Below are 20,030 nucleotides of genomic sequence, written 5' to 3'. Positions count from 1 at the left end.
CAACTCTCATTCACAGATAGTGTGGTGACAGAGCCCAGATCAGGTGTGGTAAGAGTTAACTGAGGAAAAAAAAAAAGAATGCAAGCAAAATGCATTCCCTGGCAGCCGAGCAAGCACACATGGAATGCTAGCTGTTACTGTACTTGCTAATTATCAGCCTCCTTTCCCAGCCAGATGCAAGCCGCCCGGTGTGCCTTAGTGCAGATCTCCTCCACACAGCAGAAAACACAACTCCTTCAAGGTAAATCTCCCTTCAGTAGGAAACCATTGAGGAAGAGCCTGAGCAAGCTCTCAAATCCAACAAAACCCCCTGCTAACATGCCTTGAAGGAGCACGGACTGAGAAAACCACGAAGAGATGTTTGGTTCACGGTACTCCGCATCAGTTCCCACACAACTGCTTACATAAAAACAACGCACCTTTCCTCATTTCACAATATTAAAGGGAAAAAAAGAAATTAAATTAAAACAGAAAAAAAAAGACCCTACCCTTTGCTTTTCATTGGTTCCTTTTTTGTTGTTTTCCTTTTTAGTTTCGTCTTCATACACGAGAACGAAGTCGATTCGTCTCTGGCCGTCGGTGAAGAAGAGGGAGTCAGGTTTTCCGTTAAACTCTTCCTGTGAGGAAGAGAGACAAAAAAGTGGTAACGTGAGTTTCTGCAAAGGTAACGATTGATAAGTGTGCATTTCTATCAGTTCAGTGACGAGCTCACTGAGAGAGAAATACATTCATGCCTGGCTCCCTGATCTCTCCAACATTATCTGTTCTTGGTGGGAGGAAGTCTGTGACTTGAGGAGCAGGGGATTCACCTGGAATGCTTGGGAACGGTCAGTATTACACGCAGGACACAAATGTCCCAGATTCTACCTGCCTGGACAGCAGCGGGGAGTCAAGGCTGGACAGGAACTCAGTAATAAGAACTTCCGGCCTGTAGGACTGAATTTTCTAGCAAGAAAAATATGAGACTTAACACTATTGATGGAAGCCTCATCATTTGTCTCTTATTTTCTAGCTTTTAATTGCTTTTCATGTCATTTGCATCATCTAGAGGTCATCGCTTCATCCAAGGTATCATTTTAAACAAATGCTGAAAGGAACTGCCATGTGCACAAAGCCACATTAGTCATTGGTGTTTGTCTGAGAATCCCCAAGCAGTGTCTCCTGACCCATAGGAAGCAAATTTTAAAACTTGTAAATACTGGTAGTAACACATTAAATGAGTCTTCAACCAAGAGCTTGAAAGATTATAGCCTAAAGTGTATATGGTGGTACAAACTACTATAATCCCAGCACCAGGGAGGCTGAAGCAGGCCAGCCTGGGCCACAACGGGGCACTCTGTCTCAAAAAAAAAAGGGTGGGCGGGTGGGGGGATATTAAATATAACAAAGTAAGATATTACAGCAGAAGATGGGCCTGATATAATCGCCATCCCTCTGTTCCCATCACACATGGACATAGTTGGTTTAATCTGCCGTGAGGAGCCCGTGTTCTCACAGCCTATAAAATATGCTCATGTTAACTTCATTGTTTAAGAAGCAGACTGCTTTTTAACTGGTAAATGGTTTTAAAATTGCCCCCCCCCCACTAAAACCAAATGGGGAATTGTGTTTTTCAATCATTTGACGGAACGACTTGCACGAGATGTTCATTAAACGTGATTAATTCTCTCGTGCACTCAAGCATCGATTAGCACAAAAACCATTAGACTCCGCTTCCTTTTCTTCACACTTCTGAGAAGACGGAATCTTTGCAACCTGTACACTGGTAACACCCCTGTGTGCTCTTCCTTTCTTCTCTCCCAACAGGGGCGTGTGAAGGCTTTCTCACCGTCACTTTCTATTCGTCAAGCTTCCTGACCTGCAGAAGCTGCCTCTATCCCCACATCCACGAAGTCAGTGGTTCTCAACCTTCCTCACACTGCGACCCTTTAACACAGTTCTTCATGCTGTGGGGACCCCCAACCATACAATGATTTTCATTGCTACACCCTAACTGTTATTTTGCCACTGTTAAGAATCATAATGTAAATATCTGTGTTTTCCCGATGGTCTTAGATGGCCCCCATGAAAGGTCTTTTGACACCACCCCACACCGCACAGGCTGAAGATCTCTGCACTAAGGGCTGCCATGGACAGTATGGCTCTGCCTACGGACTGTTCTTATCCAGGGCACAGAACATCCATGGAAACAAGACACATTCCTGGATTTTTTGTTTTCTTCTTTTTCATTTGCCATTTCAGGTATTTAAACTAACAAACATTAAAAGTAAAGTTATATAGAAATGCTAAGCCCTGTACTTTCCATTTCAACTACAGGGCTTTTCAGGTACCTTCATGTCTTCTCTTTGTTGAAGGTTTTACTACGGGTGATGACTAGGGCAGCTGTCAGAGGGAGAGGGCCCGTGAAGGGGAGAACCAGGAATGATTTCTCAAAATGGCAATGGGAAATTGGCAGTGTGCGACAGGAAAGCCTGGTTATCACGGCAGACATCTGAGAACTGGACAAAGACAACCTGATCTCGGGAGCCTTCGGTGGAGCTGAATAGTTTGAAGTGCTGAAGAACCGGGCCTGGAGTGGGCAGCACCACAGTGCCAGCCACACACCCTGGCCAGGCATCACCCCCGCACAGCGGCACAGGCTGGCAGCTACCTCCCAAATCAGTCAGTGGGCACAAGAAGCTCTTGTGTGCGATACAGGACCATGGCTCTTTGTACGAAGACCCCAACGAGTTGGCACAATTGCCTGTGTGAAGCTAATGGGGAGAGTCTGATATGGAACTGTCAGGATGGGCTGCCAGAGGGAGAGTGCCAACTTCCTACTGGTGTAAAAACCAAATTTCTCACCTCTTGGCAGAAGACATACTACCAGGCAACTGGGAGGAAGGGACAAGTCTAAATTTAAAAAAAAAAAAAAAAAAAAAAAAAAAAAAAGATCCAAGAACAGAACCATTTTGGTTTTTGGGGAAAAAAAGGTTGGGTTTTTCAATATCAATTTTACTTACAGGCCTGACTCAAACAGCAGCCCATTAGAATGATGAGCAACCTAAAAAATACATTTCCCAAAGTTTTACTTTATCTAGAGAAAGACATTTTTTAATAGTGTCTCAAAACAAACTTTGATCATCTTTTAAGTGACTGGAAATTCAGAGACAGACCATTCGCCCCCGGCCACTGGGTCCTCTCTTGGTGTCTACTGAATTCTGGTGTTTAGTCCTTTTGCCTGAGTCAAATGACACAAAAATGAACAGTCAAAAAGAGTCAAAAACTGTGGAGCCCAGTGATTCCTGTTAAGCAACTTAAGTTTAAAAATACTTAAAGGAAAGGCTTACAATTTATTAGGTATTAACTCATTTTAGAGATAAGAACTTTTATACAGTTACTGACTTTCTCACTGGGAAATTTAACTCTTATGCTCATCAAGGTGACTTCTTAACTTTTACCCTGAGAGTCTCGGGCAAATGTTTTCAATGTCAAGGAAATAAACATACTTTCTGATCTTTGTGATTCATCCTTCTTCCTGGAAAGTGTTCAGAAACTTTCTAGTTACAGTGTCATGTCAACAGTATAATTCCATCTTTGTATACCTCCCCAACCCGGTCCTGAGGAAACGGACTCTCACTGTGCAACCTCCTCTTCCAACCTGACCCAATGGTTCACCTTTGATAAGGGTTCAAAGCACTACTTACATTCACTTGTCACTGCATCAAAAGAAGAGAAAACAACCCTGTCATCCACTGCTGAACCATGGTCAGACCCCACTGTCCTTCGGCTTTGACAATCCACACTTGGGACAGGGAGGAGATGTGCTCGGTATGACCACTAGGGCACCTTAGAATCAACGTTTGGGTAAGCTGGATCACAGTGACGGTAGGAAGGCAGGCCAGTGGTGCTCAGCCACAGGGCACGTCCCAGGCGCCTCTCAAGCTGCATTCTCTCATTCTATTCACTCTTTCAATGAAATAACCCAAAAGGCAGGACCCTAACCCAAATCAGAACAAAAAGAACTGCACATATGGGCCAGCCAAGATGGCTCAGTGGGGAAGGATACTTGTTACCTGGGTTCAACCCCTGAACCCACATAGTGGAAGGAGAACACTGACCCTGGAGGTCTGGCTTATGAATAGAAGCCATCACGCACGTGTGTGCACACACACATGCGAATAAATAAAATGTAAAGGAAAAATACTAAATGCTGGCAGCAAATGACATTGTCCATGGATTGTAAGAGTACAGCTTCCCACAGCTTCTTCATAGATACTTCATTTGAGTGAAGCCTTCCCCAGACTCCTCCTCATTTCTCCATCCCCATCACTCCACCGTCTGCTTCACCCTTCTGCTCCCACTACTCTCCTTTTCTATTTTCATTTCATCTATAGTCTCCTATCCCCGCCCCCACAGAACGGCCCATTCCTAGTGTCCTGGCTTCCACATGTACTCAACGTTAAACACAACAATATCTGAAGCTAGGACTCACATACGAGAAAGGACACGCTGCTTCTGTCTTTGGGAGCCTGGGTGACTTCACTCAGTATAATTTTTTCCCCCAGTTTCATCCATTTACCCGCAAATTTCATTTTTCTTTGTATAGGTACCACACATCTATTTGTGAGTGGCTAGACCTCCGGGTTGTTTCTACTTCTTAGACATTGTGAGTTGAACCTCAAAGAACTTGGAGGTACAAGCATCTCTGTAGGAGGATACGGAGTCCTTTGGGTTCATGCCCGAGAGTGATACAGCCAAGTTATACAGAAGATCTGTGTCAACCATCCCAATGCTGCCACTCACGGTTCCTCATGTTGTGGTGACCCCCCCCCTCAAATTATTTAGTTGCTACTTCATAACTGTAATTTTGCTACTAATATGAATTGTAATGTAAACATCTGTGTTTTTCGATGGTCTTAGGTGACCCCTGGGAAAGGGTCGGTTGACCCCAGGGTCACGACCCACAGGTTGAGAACCACCGCCCTACACTGGTTTCCAAAGTGGCTGCGCCGGTTTGCACTCCCATTAACAGTGTGTAAGGGTTCTCCACATGCACACCAGCATTTGCTATCACTGTGTCTCCTGTGGACGGCCATTCAGACTGGGGTGAGATGGGATATTAAAGTGGCTTTGATCTGTATTTCCCTGATTTCTAGGAATGCTGAACACCTTTTAAAGTGTTGACAACCATCTGTATTTTGTCTTTTGAGAACTTTGGTTCCATTACGCATTTATTCAGAGTTGTTTCCCTCATGTGTAGTTTTTTAAAATTCTATGTAAACTCTAGACACTAATCCTCTGTCAGATCTGGCAAAGGTTGTACCCAGTCTCGGGCTGTCTCTTCCCTTAGCTGACCATCTTCTTTGCATGATACAAGCAGGATGTGCCTTCCCCTGGTGCGGTAGTGGCAAGAAAGTTATGGGAGCAGCCAACTGATCTCTTGCCTGGATCTGAGCCCCGCTCTGCAAGAGGTCATTCACACCTAGCACTATAAACATGATAAGAAACCATGGCTAGGGAGGCCAAAGGCCCCAGGACAGAACCTATTGATGCTGTTTTGCTAAATGGTCATGCCTTTCAGCAAACTGTTTTCCAAACATTGATGTTTTGGCATTGGGATCAGATTCATGAACTCAGCTGTGGTTACCTGCTTAATAACTGTACAAGACAAAGTCAGCCAAAACTCCAACATGGGTGGGAGGGGTGTTCTCCAAGAAGGAGCTATGGGAAGTTGATAGTGGCTGCAGGAGGGAGAACCATTCTTTTCGGAAGGTGTTCCCTCTGGCAGGTGCAGTGCATGGCCCCACATCCATGCACATATGGGCAGCACTCATTGAAGCTGGGAGAGGACTGTGGTCGTTTGAATGAGAATGACCCCCATAGGCTCAGATTTGTGAATGCTTGGTCCATAGCTGGCAGACCTGTTTGGGAAGGATTAGGAGGCGTGGCCTTGTTGGAGGTGTGTCATGGGGGGTGGGGGGTGGGCTTTGATGTTTCAAAAGCCCACACCATTCCCAGGTATCTCTCTGCCTCCTACTTGTAGATAAGATGTAAGCTCTCGCCGGGCGGTGGTGGCGCACGCCTTTAATCCCAGCACTCGGGAGGCAGAGCCAGGCGGATCTCTGTGAGTTCGAGGCCAGCCTGGGCTACCAAGTGAGTCCCAGGAAAGGCGCAAAGCTACACAGAGAAACCCTGTCTCGAAAAACCAAAAAAAAAAAAAAAGAAAAAAAAAAAAAAAAAAGATGTAAGCTCTCAGCTACCGCTCCAGCACCATGCCTACCTGCTACTATGCTCCCTGCAATAACAGTTATGTACTCTAACCCTCCGCTACTGTGAGTGCCAAATTAGATGCTTTATTAATAAGTTGCCTTGGTCACGTCTCTTCACAGCAACAGAAAAATCAACTGAGACAGGGATACATTGAGAGGGGACTTGGAAAGAATAATGGGGGATGAATATGATCATATTTTATTGTATATGGTTATGGAATTCTCAAGAATAAAGAAAAATTCTCAAGAATAAAAAAAAATACAGATTTGTGCTGGTCCCAACCTTGGTCAAAGATGCAGGTAGTGGTCAGTGTTGAGACCCATCACTGTTCAAAGAGCTGAGAGTAAGTGGCTGTGACTGCTTAGCCACAGATGGGACATCTACATAACCCCCTGTCCAAGGCCCAAGAAACGTCACAGAAGGAAGGAGGGTGGTATAGAAGCCAGAGGATATTGTGGGGGGGCTGTGAAATGCTGTCCCTGAGACAGGACAAGGCTGTCGGACACATGAGCTGAATAACTGTGGTTAACTACATAAGATGAGGCCAGTTAAATATCCCAGCATGATGCTGAGGGGAGGGGAGATAGAACATGGAGGTATGGGGGAGTAAGAGTAGGGACTATCAAGACACACATATGGGTCTTGAATACATATATGGAATTTTCAAAAAGAAATAAAATAAAATAATTTTGTTCCATGCCTTCAAACTAGCATGAATTTGAGAAGGTAAAAAAATTGTACGTTGTTTTTGCTGTTGTTAAGGAAGTGCACGTGGGCCCTCATCCCAGTCACAGAATCAAGTGAGACTTCCGGTTACTACAGGACAATGGCTAAGAGAAGATGTCTCAGAGTGAGTGCTTTCCTGTAATAACTTGCCAGGGAAAGTCCACCAAGGCAATCTGAACTTGCCCTTGAAGAGGAAGCAGTCACAGCAGAGGGAAATGATGTGGCCATGTGGAGTGTGTCCTCTGGACAGACATGAGGTGTGGCAGTGAGAGGGGCCTGAGGAAAGGGCTGTGTGCACGGACACGCTTTGTGTCACTCAGGGCAGGCATAGCGGAACACTCCTCGGCTCACTAATAAACGCTCTCAGGATCCTTGACATCAGTATTTCTGTGACTATAAAATAACTTGTCAACACTGGTCTAGTCTCATGTGTTTCAAATGACATTAAAACAGGTCCCCCAAAATCCCTGCTAGGAACTCAGTCCCACCTCACTCCAGCAGAATCTATTACCAACATTTGAAATGCTGAAGTTAAATTATTTATTCACAATCAGGATGAAAAGTGGCTGTATCAGAGTCTCTGCTCACACTCATGTTTATGTATGAGAGGCTCTGACACTCGCCTCGGACAGTGGAGCTGATTGCATCGCACGAGTTTCCACACAACCTGGAACACTGGAGTGCTCCGGGTTCATCTGGGTTAACAGCTTTCACCTCACACAAAGCAGCCCTAAGAAAGGCTTGCTTTCCAATAACAGCTAAGAAATCGCACTATGAAAAATATCCGAACTTTCATATAATTAAAAGAGCAACCTTAGTATGAGTGTAGCAAAGAATTGCTCTCTCCAGTTCTTGTGACTAGAAAAATGAAGTAGTTAATTCTAAGACCATGTGGGGAGGGAGGGGCACTACTTGCAACAGAACTAAACTACAAATACAGTACTTTCATTCTACAGTGAACTCTGAATTCACACACACACACACACACACACACACACACACACACGTACGTCAAATTCAGGTCAGAAGCCTTTATTCAGATCTCAAAACACAGAATTTAATTTCACTTGCATGCTACAAATGACATATTTCCATTTTTCCTACCTACTAGGAAGACACAAGGTATAAATAAGTAAAGAGTTTTCCTCTGTACAGTAATGGAAACACGCTACAAAGCAGATCAAATTTCACTCCTTTTATCTGATCAAAATGCAAATTGCAAATCAACGTCAAAAGCCAAATATGAAGCTAAAAAAGTTCTAGGACTGCAGCAGCTAGGGGAGGCTGAGGGCTGAGAGGGAAAGACAAATATTTGAAGAGAGCGGGAGGGTAGAGGAGAAGGACGTAACACATTAGTCACAGGGAAAGGAGAAGTGTGTGGGCACACAGAGCCGACACACAGCAGCTTCTCTATGACCAGACCCGGCATCCCAGAACGTTGACTGCGAAGAAAGGGTAAAGGGGAGGACGGGCCCTGAAGGGAGGGCTGTTTTTAGAGTGTGTCTCAGGATGTTCCGAGAACTTTTGGTGTTGACTCTGGGACAATCCAGGTGTAATCAGGAGGGAGCCAGTGATTTCTGTATGAATCAGTCTCCCCCGGGCTCTCTGTTAACTACTCAGTTCTGAAGGCAATGACCAGTTCTTGTTCACCCTGGGCTCTCTGTGGGGCCTCTCCATGTATTAGGACTTCAGGGTTTTTCCACTCCCCCTAAACCACACAGACTCCTCTTCTTCTCCTAATGGAAAAAATCATGTTCAGTACAAAATAACTGAACAACACAGTAAAGTATAAAGGAAGAAATGAAAGTCCTATGTAACCCTGTCTCCCAGAAATGAGCTGAGTTTTTAAATATTTTTGGAGAGCATCCTTCCAGGCATGCTCACGCACATATTAACTAAAATGGTACCATACGCACGCACTGTTTTACAAACATCGATCAGAGACATTTTCCAGCTTTATATAACGCTCTGAATCATCATGTTTAATAGCTGCAATATAATTTAGCTAAACAGTTCCTCCACTGATGAACACAGAAGTTGCTTCCAATTTTCTGCTTCTATAAACACTGCTGCAATGCGCTTCCTTGTACATATGTATATGTGCACATGTTCAATTACTATTTCATTAGGCTAAATTCTGGAAGCAGATTTTAAGTGCTCTGGCCTGTTCAAATGCTTCAGATACACGAGTCACTAACACCATCGCCCCAAATCACACGCCCACCAGCACAGTGTGAGAATGTGAGTGTGCCAGGCACCACCCTCCCTAGATTACAGCCTTCCACTTTTTCACTACCACAGCCAAAGATGTGTATTTTGTTTCTTTTTTTTTTCTTTTGCACCTTTTAACTAGAGGACACGAACATCATTACAAGCCCTGCCCAAAGGAATTACTACATTTTTTAAGTAGTACCTATCGCTACCCTTGACCTAACTGGACTTTTTAGTAGATTCTCTTGAGCTTTCGTGGTGAAATCTCAGGCCACACAGGGAAATGGGCAAGAGGGCAAAGAATGGACTTCCAGGACTCTATGTGGTTCAGTCTGAAAACTCCACCGCTACAAGACAATAAGTCAGGGACAGCATTTGCACCTCTTCAGAGACAACCCCTGGTGGAGATGTGAGGGAAGGACTGGCTGAGGGGCCAGTGCACCCCTGAAGGAGCCCTGCAGCCAGCTGACTGCAGAAACGGGGGTGTGTAACCACTGTGGACACTGGTGCCCACCTGACGCAGAGTGATGCTGGCTGAGACACAGTTAGAAAGGCAGCAGCCTGCACTTATGGAGGAGACAGGGAACTGTACAGACCTGAGGATGCACTCATTTTTACCCAGTGCATCCTGGAAGGAAAAGGGGGGCATAGTCCAGGCACTGTCAGCCCGCCCTGGGTTCAGCACGGCTGACCCGTTATTTTCACGCGGACATTAAACTGAAATGCGTTCATTTCAGAAGGTCACCAGAGCAATCGGGCTGACTTTCCATCACAGATTCCAGGCCGCTCTCACAACCACCAAACATCGGTTAGGCATTCCAACTCATACATTTCTCTATATTCAGCACCTACCACTTATTCGGCTCATAATGATTTTGGTTTCAAGTTAAATTTGATGTCAAGGTCTTAAAAAAAAAAAATGTGCTGTCTTTTATCTGTAAATTATTTCCACAACTTTCCAAGTGGTAGCATTTGTTATTTTCAGTTATTTCTTACAAGACACAGATGTGGTTGCTCGTAAATACTGGGCTATATCATTACAATGTCTTTTTTTTATGTGTTGTGGCTTCCTGATTCAGCGTGCGCATTCTGTCATCACTTCCCTGTGCTAAACACTAGGGCTCTGTGATTAGGACCCCACATTCCAGATGCCAGCAAGGATGAGGGCACACCTTCTCCAGCATCCTTGCTGCTGTTTAAATATTCTTAAAATTTCTGAACTAGAGGATGTATGAAGACAGAACGCTGAAGTGACCTTTAAAATAATAAAAAAAAATTCTTTAAAAGGAATTCACTGGGCCTGGGGATGCGGCTCAGTGGTATTAGCATGGTCCCGGGTCCCATCCAAAGCGCCATACAGAAAATTAACTATTGTGGAGATAAGCTATGGGAGACCGCGGTCAGGTGCCTTCCTGCTGGGCAGGGAGTTCCTTTCACAGCCATCTCTGAAACCATGGAAACTATAGTGTGACTGACTTCATCCACATGACCTCATTCTTTTGAATTTCCTGTTTTCCTATGGGTTTTCTGCCGTTAAAAAAAAAAAAAAAATCAAACAATAAACACACACACAGGTTAGCCTTAAAAAATAAGAAAACAGCATTGATGTGTCAAACAATGAGAAGTGAAAGTGCCTGTCGTAGCTCTTTTTATGATTTCCTTTCCTAGAACAAACTGCCATCTGTTTACACTGTTCTCAGCTGTCAGTGGCAGTAGTGGTAAGAGAACTGTGAGGGGGAGAAACTACAAGGAACTGCCCACCTACTACCCACTAGATAAGGTGCAGCGACAGGCTAAAGACCAGAGGCACAAGAGGATGTGTTTGAGAGAAGGGCTGTGCCCGGAAGCTGGCCTCCAGGGGTCTCGGGTCCCCAGCTCAGTGTGTCTCAGTTTAACGTCTATGGCGGGTTCCGCCTCCATTCACTTGCGTGAACGTTTGAATCCATGTGGAATTTTAGTTTATACCATCTTATGAAGAATGTTGTGTAGGGTTTTCCGCCTGAAACAAGATGGCTGTCCTAAATTACATTTCTGAACTTCTAAGCAACAGCTCCCCATCTTGTATTCTGGAATCAGTTGGAACCAAAAGAGTGATGCTCTAGCTTCTGGTGTCTTGGCACATTTTCATGGTGCCCTACCTATAAGTTGAGTTGTAGGATTCTTGGTCTTCAGGAACACTAATTTCAATGTAACTTTATAACTGTATGTTCTCCACTCACCTGTGTTTTTCTTCTTCTTAGCCATATTTCAGCTACTTTTAACATATCTAACTTGTTATGCATTAAACACTAACTTGTTATGTCTTAAATATACTGCTCGACCCCATTCACCAAACTCTTAGCTGCAAACTGGCCCCTCTGCTCCATCATTCACGTGTCACATGTTCCCCAGGTCAACAGTCTCTGTCTTTAAATAAAGAGCCACTGCACAACAAGCTCCTTAGCTGAAAATGAACACAGCAGTTTCCCAATACAGCTATCGACACTGTGACTTCCTGATACAGCTATCGACACTGTGACTTCCTGATACAGCTAACCATACTGTGACTTTCCCATACAACTATCCTGACTGCGAGCTTCCTGGTGATATAGCTATCTAGACTGGGAGCTTCCTGCCACATCGATCCAGACTGTGACTTCCTGATACAACTAGCCACACTGTGACTTCCTGATGACACAGCTATCCATGCTGTGAGCTAAACAGAGCATAGCTGAGGGCATAATGGCACAGTAAGTCTTCAGCTCTTCCCTGGGTTCCTGTGCAATTTCTTCCACAGACTCCATCAGGGTTACAACCTGTCACTCCCCTGGTGAAATAAGGCTGACAGTCATCTAAGGGTTCTCCTGACATGGCAAGATGTCTTTGATGAGCATCTCATTGTGGGGGGGTGGGGGTGGGGGAGCAGCCGCATGGTATCTTCAGCTCTTCAACTGCCAGAATCCACAGCAGTACTCTCCTCTCTCAACTTTTTGATGTCCCATGTACCTCTCAAGCCATAATGTTCTCTTACCTCTAATTTGGGAATCAATATTTTTAATTTCAGTCAAACCAACAGGAAGGAAAACCCAGAGCCCAGGAAAGCAAATGACCGTGCCAGTTGGCATCAGTCGGGTGATGTTCTATCGAGATACTACCTTCTCCCTTCAATGCAAAAGGTGGTCAGAGGGGAAGGGCTGCTGGCTGTGTAAAGATGGTATTTCCACAACACACAGCCCCAACAACTCATCCATAAAAATGGAGGGAAAACATTTTAAATGGATCACAAGGAATAATATAAATAAAACTTTGTGGGCTAGAGAGATGGCTCAGAGGTTAAGAGCACTGGCTGCTCTTTCAGAGGTCCTGCGTTCAATTCCCAACAACCACATGGTGGCTCACAACAATCTGTAGTGAGATCTGGTGCCCTCTTCTGGCATGCAGGCAGAACACCATATACATAATAATAAATAAATAAATCTTAAAAAAAAACTTTGTAAAACCTCACTCAATTATTGGGAATGTCCTAGAAATTAAGTGCTGTAAAGAAATGAGTTTTTTTTTCCTTTTTTAAAGTTTTTTTTTCCTTTAAAAAAAACAGGGTTTCACTCGGGAGGCAGAGCCAGGCGGATCTCTGTGAGTTCGAGGCCAGCCTGGGCTACCAAGTGAGTTCCAGGAAAGGCGCAAAGCTACACAGAGAAACCCTGTCTCGAAAAAAAAAAAAAAAAAAAAAAAAAAACAGGGTTTCTCTGTGTAGCCCTGGCTGTCCTAGAACTTACTCTGTAGACCAGGCTGGCCTCAAACTCATAGATCTGCCTCCCAAGTGCTGGGATTTAAGGCATGTACCACCACCACTGCCTGGCAAGAAATGAGGTTTTAATGGAGCTCCTGCAGAGGACAGCATCCATGTCAGGCAGCTCCCAATCACCTGCAACTGGAGTTCCAGGGGATCCAATGCTTTCCAGCCCCTGTGAGCATCTGATTTCACATGCACAAGCCCACACATAGATACATATGCAAATACATGTATAATGGGGGAAAAACCCTCAAAAATGGCTACTTAAACTTTTATGCTAACGTTTTTCTCATGTATATAGAATTTTTGGTATCTTAAAACAATTATACTGTACATAGCTTCAGCTACTGTTACTGTTACTTAGGAGGTAAATATGAAGGAAGGCAAAAATGGAAAAAAAAAAAGGATAAGGACTTTGGCATCCAGGAGATCTACGTTCAAATCCCAAGTCTGCTGCAGACGGTGAGCTGTGTCCCTTGGTGTACGTATACTATCCTTTCAGGTTTACTCACAAATAGGGGGGCATCATGGGAACAAAGATGGAGTCTGTGCTGTTCAGAACTCTGGGACAAGACAACCAGCCTCAAGTCTGGGGTACAGACAAAGACCAGTAACTGTACCCCACAGGTGTTCTCTACTTAAACATGTCCTTTCTGGATTCCTGTGTCAGGAGTAGCTACAGGCCCTGTCATCATGGAGTGCTCCCTGCATCTTGCTCTTTCCCTGGCCATTCCTGGCCAAGGGCTGCCTTTACTGTTCACAGCTTCTGGTTGACTTTGAAGTGGAAACTAGGTTGATTTGTTGGATTTCTTTTTTATTTTATTTTACTTTTTTATCGATTTTGAGTTTGTTGAATTTCTATGAAACTGAGCCTTAGTGCTTTAGTCTGAGGTTACAGAGGCTTGTTAGCTCTCTTCAGTTTGGAGGAAAAAGGGTCTGATGCGGAAGGCCCCATTCCACGAATGAATAAAGGATGCTAAAGGTTATGAATGTTACCATTAAATTGTACCCTGCCCTTCCACACAGCCTATTTCAAAAAATACTTATTTTTAAAACAGATTTATTTTTTAGTATGTGTATGTATGTGTGTTTGAGTGCAGGTTCGCACATGTGAGTTCAGTGTCCTTGAAGGCCAGTAGAGGATATCAGCTCCCCACAAGCTGTAGTTACAGGAGCTGTGAGCCGGCTGCCATGGATGCTGGAAACCTGACTCAGGCACTCTGCAAAAGCAGGATGGACTCTTAACTGCTGAACCATCATCTCCGGACCTCTAAATGAAGTCATACTGTCAGGGAGAATGAATACAGAAAGAATAATGAAAGGTCGAGAAAGATAAAAGGTTGGGGTCAGAGAAGATATGTGGAAGAAATGTCCTAGCCATGGGGACAACTTCCACTGGGGCGATCCTAACATGAAAACTGGCTGGAAGCCTTCTGGCAGGAGCATGAAAGGGAAATGTGTTCAATGATACAATCCTCTTATCAGAAGGAAAGGAAGTAGTCTCCATCTTCTAGGAGGGCAAAGTCTTGTAGGGGACGTTCTACAGAAACACCCAGATTTCTCTAACAAGGCCTTTAAAAAGCAGGGAGTGGAGCTATAAAAATGCACAGATAATCTCTGACATGTTCACCTCTACCCCTCATCTCAGTTCTGAAACAGTCTCCACAACCCTCCGGTCCCCCAGTGCGGCACTCAGACTGACTTGGATTCTTGGCAGCTGGATCACAGTCCACACTGCACACTCTACCTTCCATTTCAGCCCATGCACTGCCCCCACAGGAAAGCTCCTAAACAAACGTGCCCAAGTCCCACAAGGGGACAAACCCGTCAGCTGCTCCCAGTGACTCCACAGAAAGCCTAGACTTCCCAACTGGGTATGCAGGATACCTCTTGATCTAACTATAGCCTACAGATTATAAACATAGTTCTCTTTATGCTAACTATCCAGCCTAAGCATCTTTCCTAGTCAGAGTTTTGACTGTCATCCACCTCTACTCCTCCTCTAAGCACCTACCCAAATTCTACTTCTACTTTATTTTCTAAGCCAGGACACAAGCATCACACATACCTCTAGTGACTCCTGACCCTTTGGGGCAGGGGATCTGAAAGGTCAAAAATATTTCTATAATATAAAATTGGTTTGCTTTTCTTGTGTTAACATCTGCAAGTCAGTGCTTAAGAGTGGTGGAGGCGGGCTAAAGAGATGGCTCAGTGTTTAAGAGCACTGACCACTCTTCCAGAAGACCTAGGTTGGACTCTCAGCACCCACATGGGGCTACAGCCTCTGTACCACCAGTTCCAGAGGATTCCATGCCCTCTTCTGGCCTCCACTGGTACCACACAGCACACATGTGCCATACAGACAAACACACAGGCAAACCTATATGTAGAAGATAAGTCTTTTTCTAAAGTGGTGGAGGGTAAGAAGCACTGCTTTACTCAACACAGCGTGGCTCACTGTGCCCACAGTCACTCCCTGTCCACACGTGCTGTGCAAGAGAAAGCCCTGGATGCAGAGTGACAAGCCACAGCTTTACTAACGAGCACACTCACCTCACAGCTGTTTAAACTGTTTAGCTGTGTGAAGAGAGATGTTTTCATGAAACACGGCTATCTATACATCAGAGTTCCCTGACACCTCAGGAGAAGTGCTTCTGGGGTGTGCACTGGAATAGGAAGCATTCTTTCTATGCCACAGAAAAGTGACCAACATCTGGTTATAAAGACCAGATACTTTCAAGAAAACATATTTGTTATTAATGACAATGTCCTAAAACATCAAGCAAGTATTACAACTTAGCATAACTGTTCACCATGGCCATCTGACAGCCCCCTAATAGTGGCTTTCTGTTGAGATTGAAGGTAATGCTAAGAAATGTGCTTTTTTCTCATTTTTTTTTTTTTGTATAAGGAAACGAGCAAACATTTGCAAGAGCTACTAATCTGTAATATCTACTGTGAACTGCTTTCCGACTGCCCTGTGCATAGTGCAGAAATCATACTTGTGTGAAAGGTTCATTCAAAATGTATGAAACTTTTACCAATATGGTTTTACAGTCTATGGCGCAACCAGCTTTTCAGAAACCGCCACTTGCTGAGTTTTGATGTGGAATCCAAGAACACACAACTACTTGAAGAGGCTCTGAAACAGTCCTCTCTCATCCAACTGACAATCTGTGTGAGCCTGGATAATCAACACACACCAACCAAAACAATGTATTGCTACTTAAAAAAAAAAATATTTTATGTGCCTGAGTGTTTTGCCTCCATGCATGTCTGTTGCCCGTCCGGTGTCCGCAGAGCCAGAAGAGGGCACTGGATCCCCCAAAAACTGGAGTTACAGATAGTTGTGAGCTGCCATGTGGGTGCCGAGACTCGAACTTGGGTCCTCTGGGAGAGCAGCCAGCGCGCGTAACTGCTGAGCTGTTTCTCCAGCCCATGTTGCCACTTTTAACTAAACCAGCACATGTGAAAATCCAGCCACCTACTCTCGCGCAGACTTGCAAAATACATAAAACAACTTCATTCTCCCATGTTAAATTATTTGGGGGAAAAAGGAGGTTTAACATTAAAATATGATATGTACGTTAACATGCTTTAATATTAGTTTATATTATCATCCTTAGGTTTATTATTGGTTAGGTTTAAATTGATTATTAAATGTGTTAAATTTCCCCATTTCAAGTTCAGCTGAACACTATGTAAGCTCACATTACTGAGTCTAAAATGTCGGACCATAAAAGTTGAGAGCTCTGGCTCTCCTAATGGTCTCCTAATTTTGCAATAGATAAATTACCATAGTATGATGCCACACATATATAACACAATGTCATGTATTTGTGCGCATACTCTCACTTGAACTGGACTATGGCACTGAAGGAAAAACCTGTTCTTCTTTTAACCCGTGACACCAAGAAAAGCCGTTCAGTGGACACTTGTCTCACTGGCTTGGGCTTACACAGTCCAGTGCAAACATTCAATGTAACCACTCTGCTAAAGTCCTAAAATTAGTTGACAACAGACAAATGCTAAGGATCTAACCTTGCTGGTGGGCAAAGGCCACTGAAGATGACGTCAAAAACTTAGCAACTCCATCCCAATGCAGCCGCCAGTCCCTCTATCTCTTTAAGGTTTTTGTGTCGGCTCCGCTTGTTGGAGGTGAGTCTGGGGAGTCTTTCAGTGACTCTTGGGACGGCCTTGAGCTCCAGACCCTCCTGTTTCACACCCTCCTGCACAGCTGGGATTTCAGGCCGATGCTGCTGCACCTGCTTGCAGGGGGCTTCAGGGGTTATTTGCCTTATCTTTGTGCCTGTAGGTCCTCTTTCTAGAATCTCCTTTATATTCCCTGGTAAAGTCTCGGGGGTGGGGTGTGGGGGGGGGTCTTCCCTTGCCTGCCCGCCGAGGTTCCCTCCCTTACAGCTCGGAGCACCTTACCCTCTCCTTAAATGTCATGTCTTGCCATTCTAATTGTTGAGCAATTTGTGTAATGGCTTAATTAAAGTCTGTCTCTCACTATAACCTATGCCCCGAGGGGACACAGGCTGTGCCATCTTTCCATGCCATTTCCCAAGAGACTTACAAAAACATTAAATGGATAAATATTATTAAATAAATCAACTGAAATTAGTTCCCCATTTATCCTGTGACATTTTATAATAAGGCAGATGAAGCAACGGGGGAGAAATTCCACTATGCATCACGTAAGGAGAGGGTCGGGACTGGTTTGCATTTTGAAAAGAAGCATTTACAGGCATGGGTGCCAGTGGGTGGCACAGTGGTGACTGGAGACTGAGGCTGTGGCCCCAAGAAGAAGAAGAGTGGAGGAAACAAAGGAGCCGAGGAATATTACTACTTCCTGCCAAAACAATCCAGGTACATAGTATATCGTCTTTGTTGGCATGCACACACTTGGGTCCTAACCGGGAGCAAGGAGAGTGCAGCATGGTCCTTTCTATGTGTAAAGCAGTATCTAGGTAACTCTTGATTCCCAGGCTGCACTCTGTATACATACTGGGACTTATCGAACACTCCAACAGACCTCACAGACTTTCAACCAGCCAGCCAGGATCACCTGCACACGCAGCTCGCAACCGGACACAGAGGTGGACGGTGTGCCCACTCTTGGCCCGGAGGGCAAACATCTGAGATGCACTCTTTTTATTTCCCCGCTGAGCACCCGGGTTCATAAATATTGAATGACTAAATGAATAAATTTTTACTACAAAATTTAGTGAAGTTGATGGTGGTTTATTCAAAACTGAATAATTTAAATAGGTCTTATTCCTAATTCATTAAAAATTCTATTAGCGAGTTTTAGAAAAGGGCTCAATATATTTATTGACAGATTGTGCTGTTGGCATTTTATAGCACTGTGGGGTATAATTAATTCCCGGCCCACTGATGATTTGGTCAGAACGTAAGAACTGATAACTGTACTTTCTTGGGGGATATAAGTTATCAATGCTTTAAGAGCCCCGTCTTCTAAGAACAGAGGCAAATTTCTGATACCTACGGTGTGACAGCCCGTTAGAAGAAAGCGGCATGGCTGGATGAGCAAGGTCCACTACGGCCACTTCAGAGCTTCGGCCTTCGGTGTGCCACGTATCCAAGACCACTAGCCAAGGCTGTTCTCTGTGTAACTTTATGAACATGTTTTCCACATAGCTCAAACGCCTCTCAACCCTTGCACAGCGCTGCACCGCAAGCTGGTGAAGAAATCTATCACCGACTTTCCTGCTTTTTATGTATAAGGAAGTAGAAGCCCTAAAGCCAAAAGGAAGTTGCCTATGGGAGTCAGAGCGCAGAGCCATAAAAGGACACAGAAGGCTTCTAGTGCCCCGGTTCCATCTCAGGCTCCACTTCCTTTGTGGGGCTTTTGGAACAGCTTCTGCCTACAGCAAAAGGAACAGTTCCTATGAGGATGTAAAAATGTTTCAAAAATCTCAAAAGTCCCTCATTGCTCTTACCTTCTTCTTCATTCTTACTTGACACGTCATGTATTTACATTAAATATGCCTAAAGTTTCAGGGCACAGTGGGCATGCTGTGGTCCCAGCACTCAGAAGGCTGAGGGGGGAGGGTTAACGGGTCAAGGCCAGCCTGGGCTAATAGTAGGACACTGCCTATAAACCAACAACAAAAAGCATTTGAAGGTGCAGGCACCATGGTGACAGAAAAGCCCTTCTGAACTGCCTGCTAAATCTGATGGTCTGTTTTTTGTTTTAGGGCATTTAACTGAGATCAAATTTCACCCCAGCAACAACTCCCATACAGACCTGATAGAGTCTAACTCACGTTAACACCACAGAACAGAGCGCTCCAGTCCTGGTTTGCTCATTATAATTAATGAAGATGCCGTCTGGTAGTAATTACAATCTGTCAGGCCACATTAATCTATATCTCAAAAGGTGACGTGGGAGGCGCTATACATGCCATTTTCCTTTGAAGAAGAAATTTGGATTTTCTAGGTAAATATGTCTCTACAGTTTTTTGTTTTGTTTTTGTTTTTGTTTTTAACCAGAGAGTGACTTAAGGAATTCAGAAGGACTTTTAATAGAGCCAGCAAGATGGCTCACAGCATAAGGGTAAATTCCACATGGACACCAAGATGCATGTGGACCACACACACACACACACACACACACACACACACACACACACACACACACACTCATACACTCTCTCTCACACACAAACTCACACACACACACACACACACACACACACAATGTAAAAAGGAATTTAAGTCTTATACTAAAGATGTACCTTTTATTTCTATTTGATGAAATGACAGAAAACTACAGTTAACTAGGAGGTGTCAGAAATTAGAAGTTCTTGCAAAGTGCAAAATACGGAAGGGACAGACACGGTTGTAAGACGAATTACTAAATGGTGTTATTAATAAAAAAAAACCCCAGAGCCGGGCGGTGGTGGTGCATGCCTTTAATCCCAGCACTCGGGAGGCAGAGCCAGGAAGATCTTTGTGAGTTCAAGGCCAGCCTGGGCTACAGAGTGAGTTCTAGGAAAGGCGCAAAGCTACACAGAGAAACCCTGTCTCGAAAAACCAATAC

The 20,030-nt window shown here is 44.4% G+C and overlaps 1 protein-coding gene across 2 annotated transcripts in view; it reads right to left on the bottom strand.

The window, feature by feature from the left end:
• The window catches only part of Ano6 (anoctamin 6), a 187,960-nt gene that overhangs the window by 80,430 nt on the left and 87,500 nt on the right, over window positions 1-20,030 (bottom strand). For both annotated transcript variants that reach the window (XM_052748763.1, XM_052748764.1), the window contains one exon: window positions 489-617. In XM_052748763.1, the coding sequence (XP_052604723.1) occupies window positions 489-617 (129 nt within the window). The remainder of the gene's footprint in view (window positions 1-488; window positions 618-20,030) is intronic.

This window comes from Peromyscus californicus, unplaced genomic scaffold, assembly GCF_007827085.1.
Source record: "Peromyscus californicus insignis strain IS unplaced genomic scaffold, ASM782708v3 Scaffold_20__1_contigs__length_68692818, whole genome shotgun sequence".
In the NCBI taxonomy this organism is placed as follows: domain Eukaryota; kingdom Metazoa; phylum Chordata; class Mammalia; order Rodentia; family Cricetidae; genus Peromyscus; species Peromyscus californicus.
Note: the sequence above shows the minus strand (reverse complement) of the source record. Positions and strands in the feature narration are given on the sequence as shown.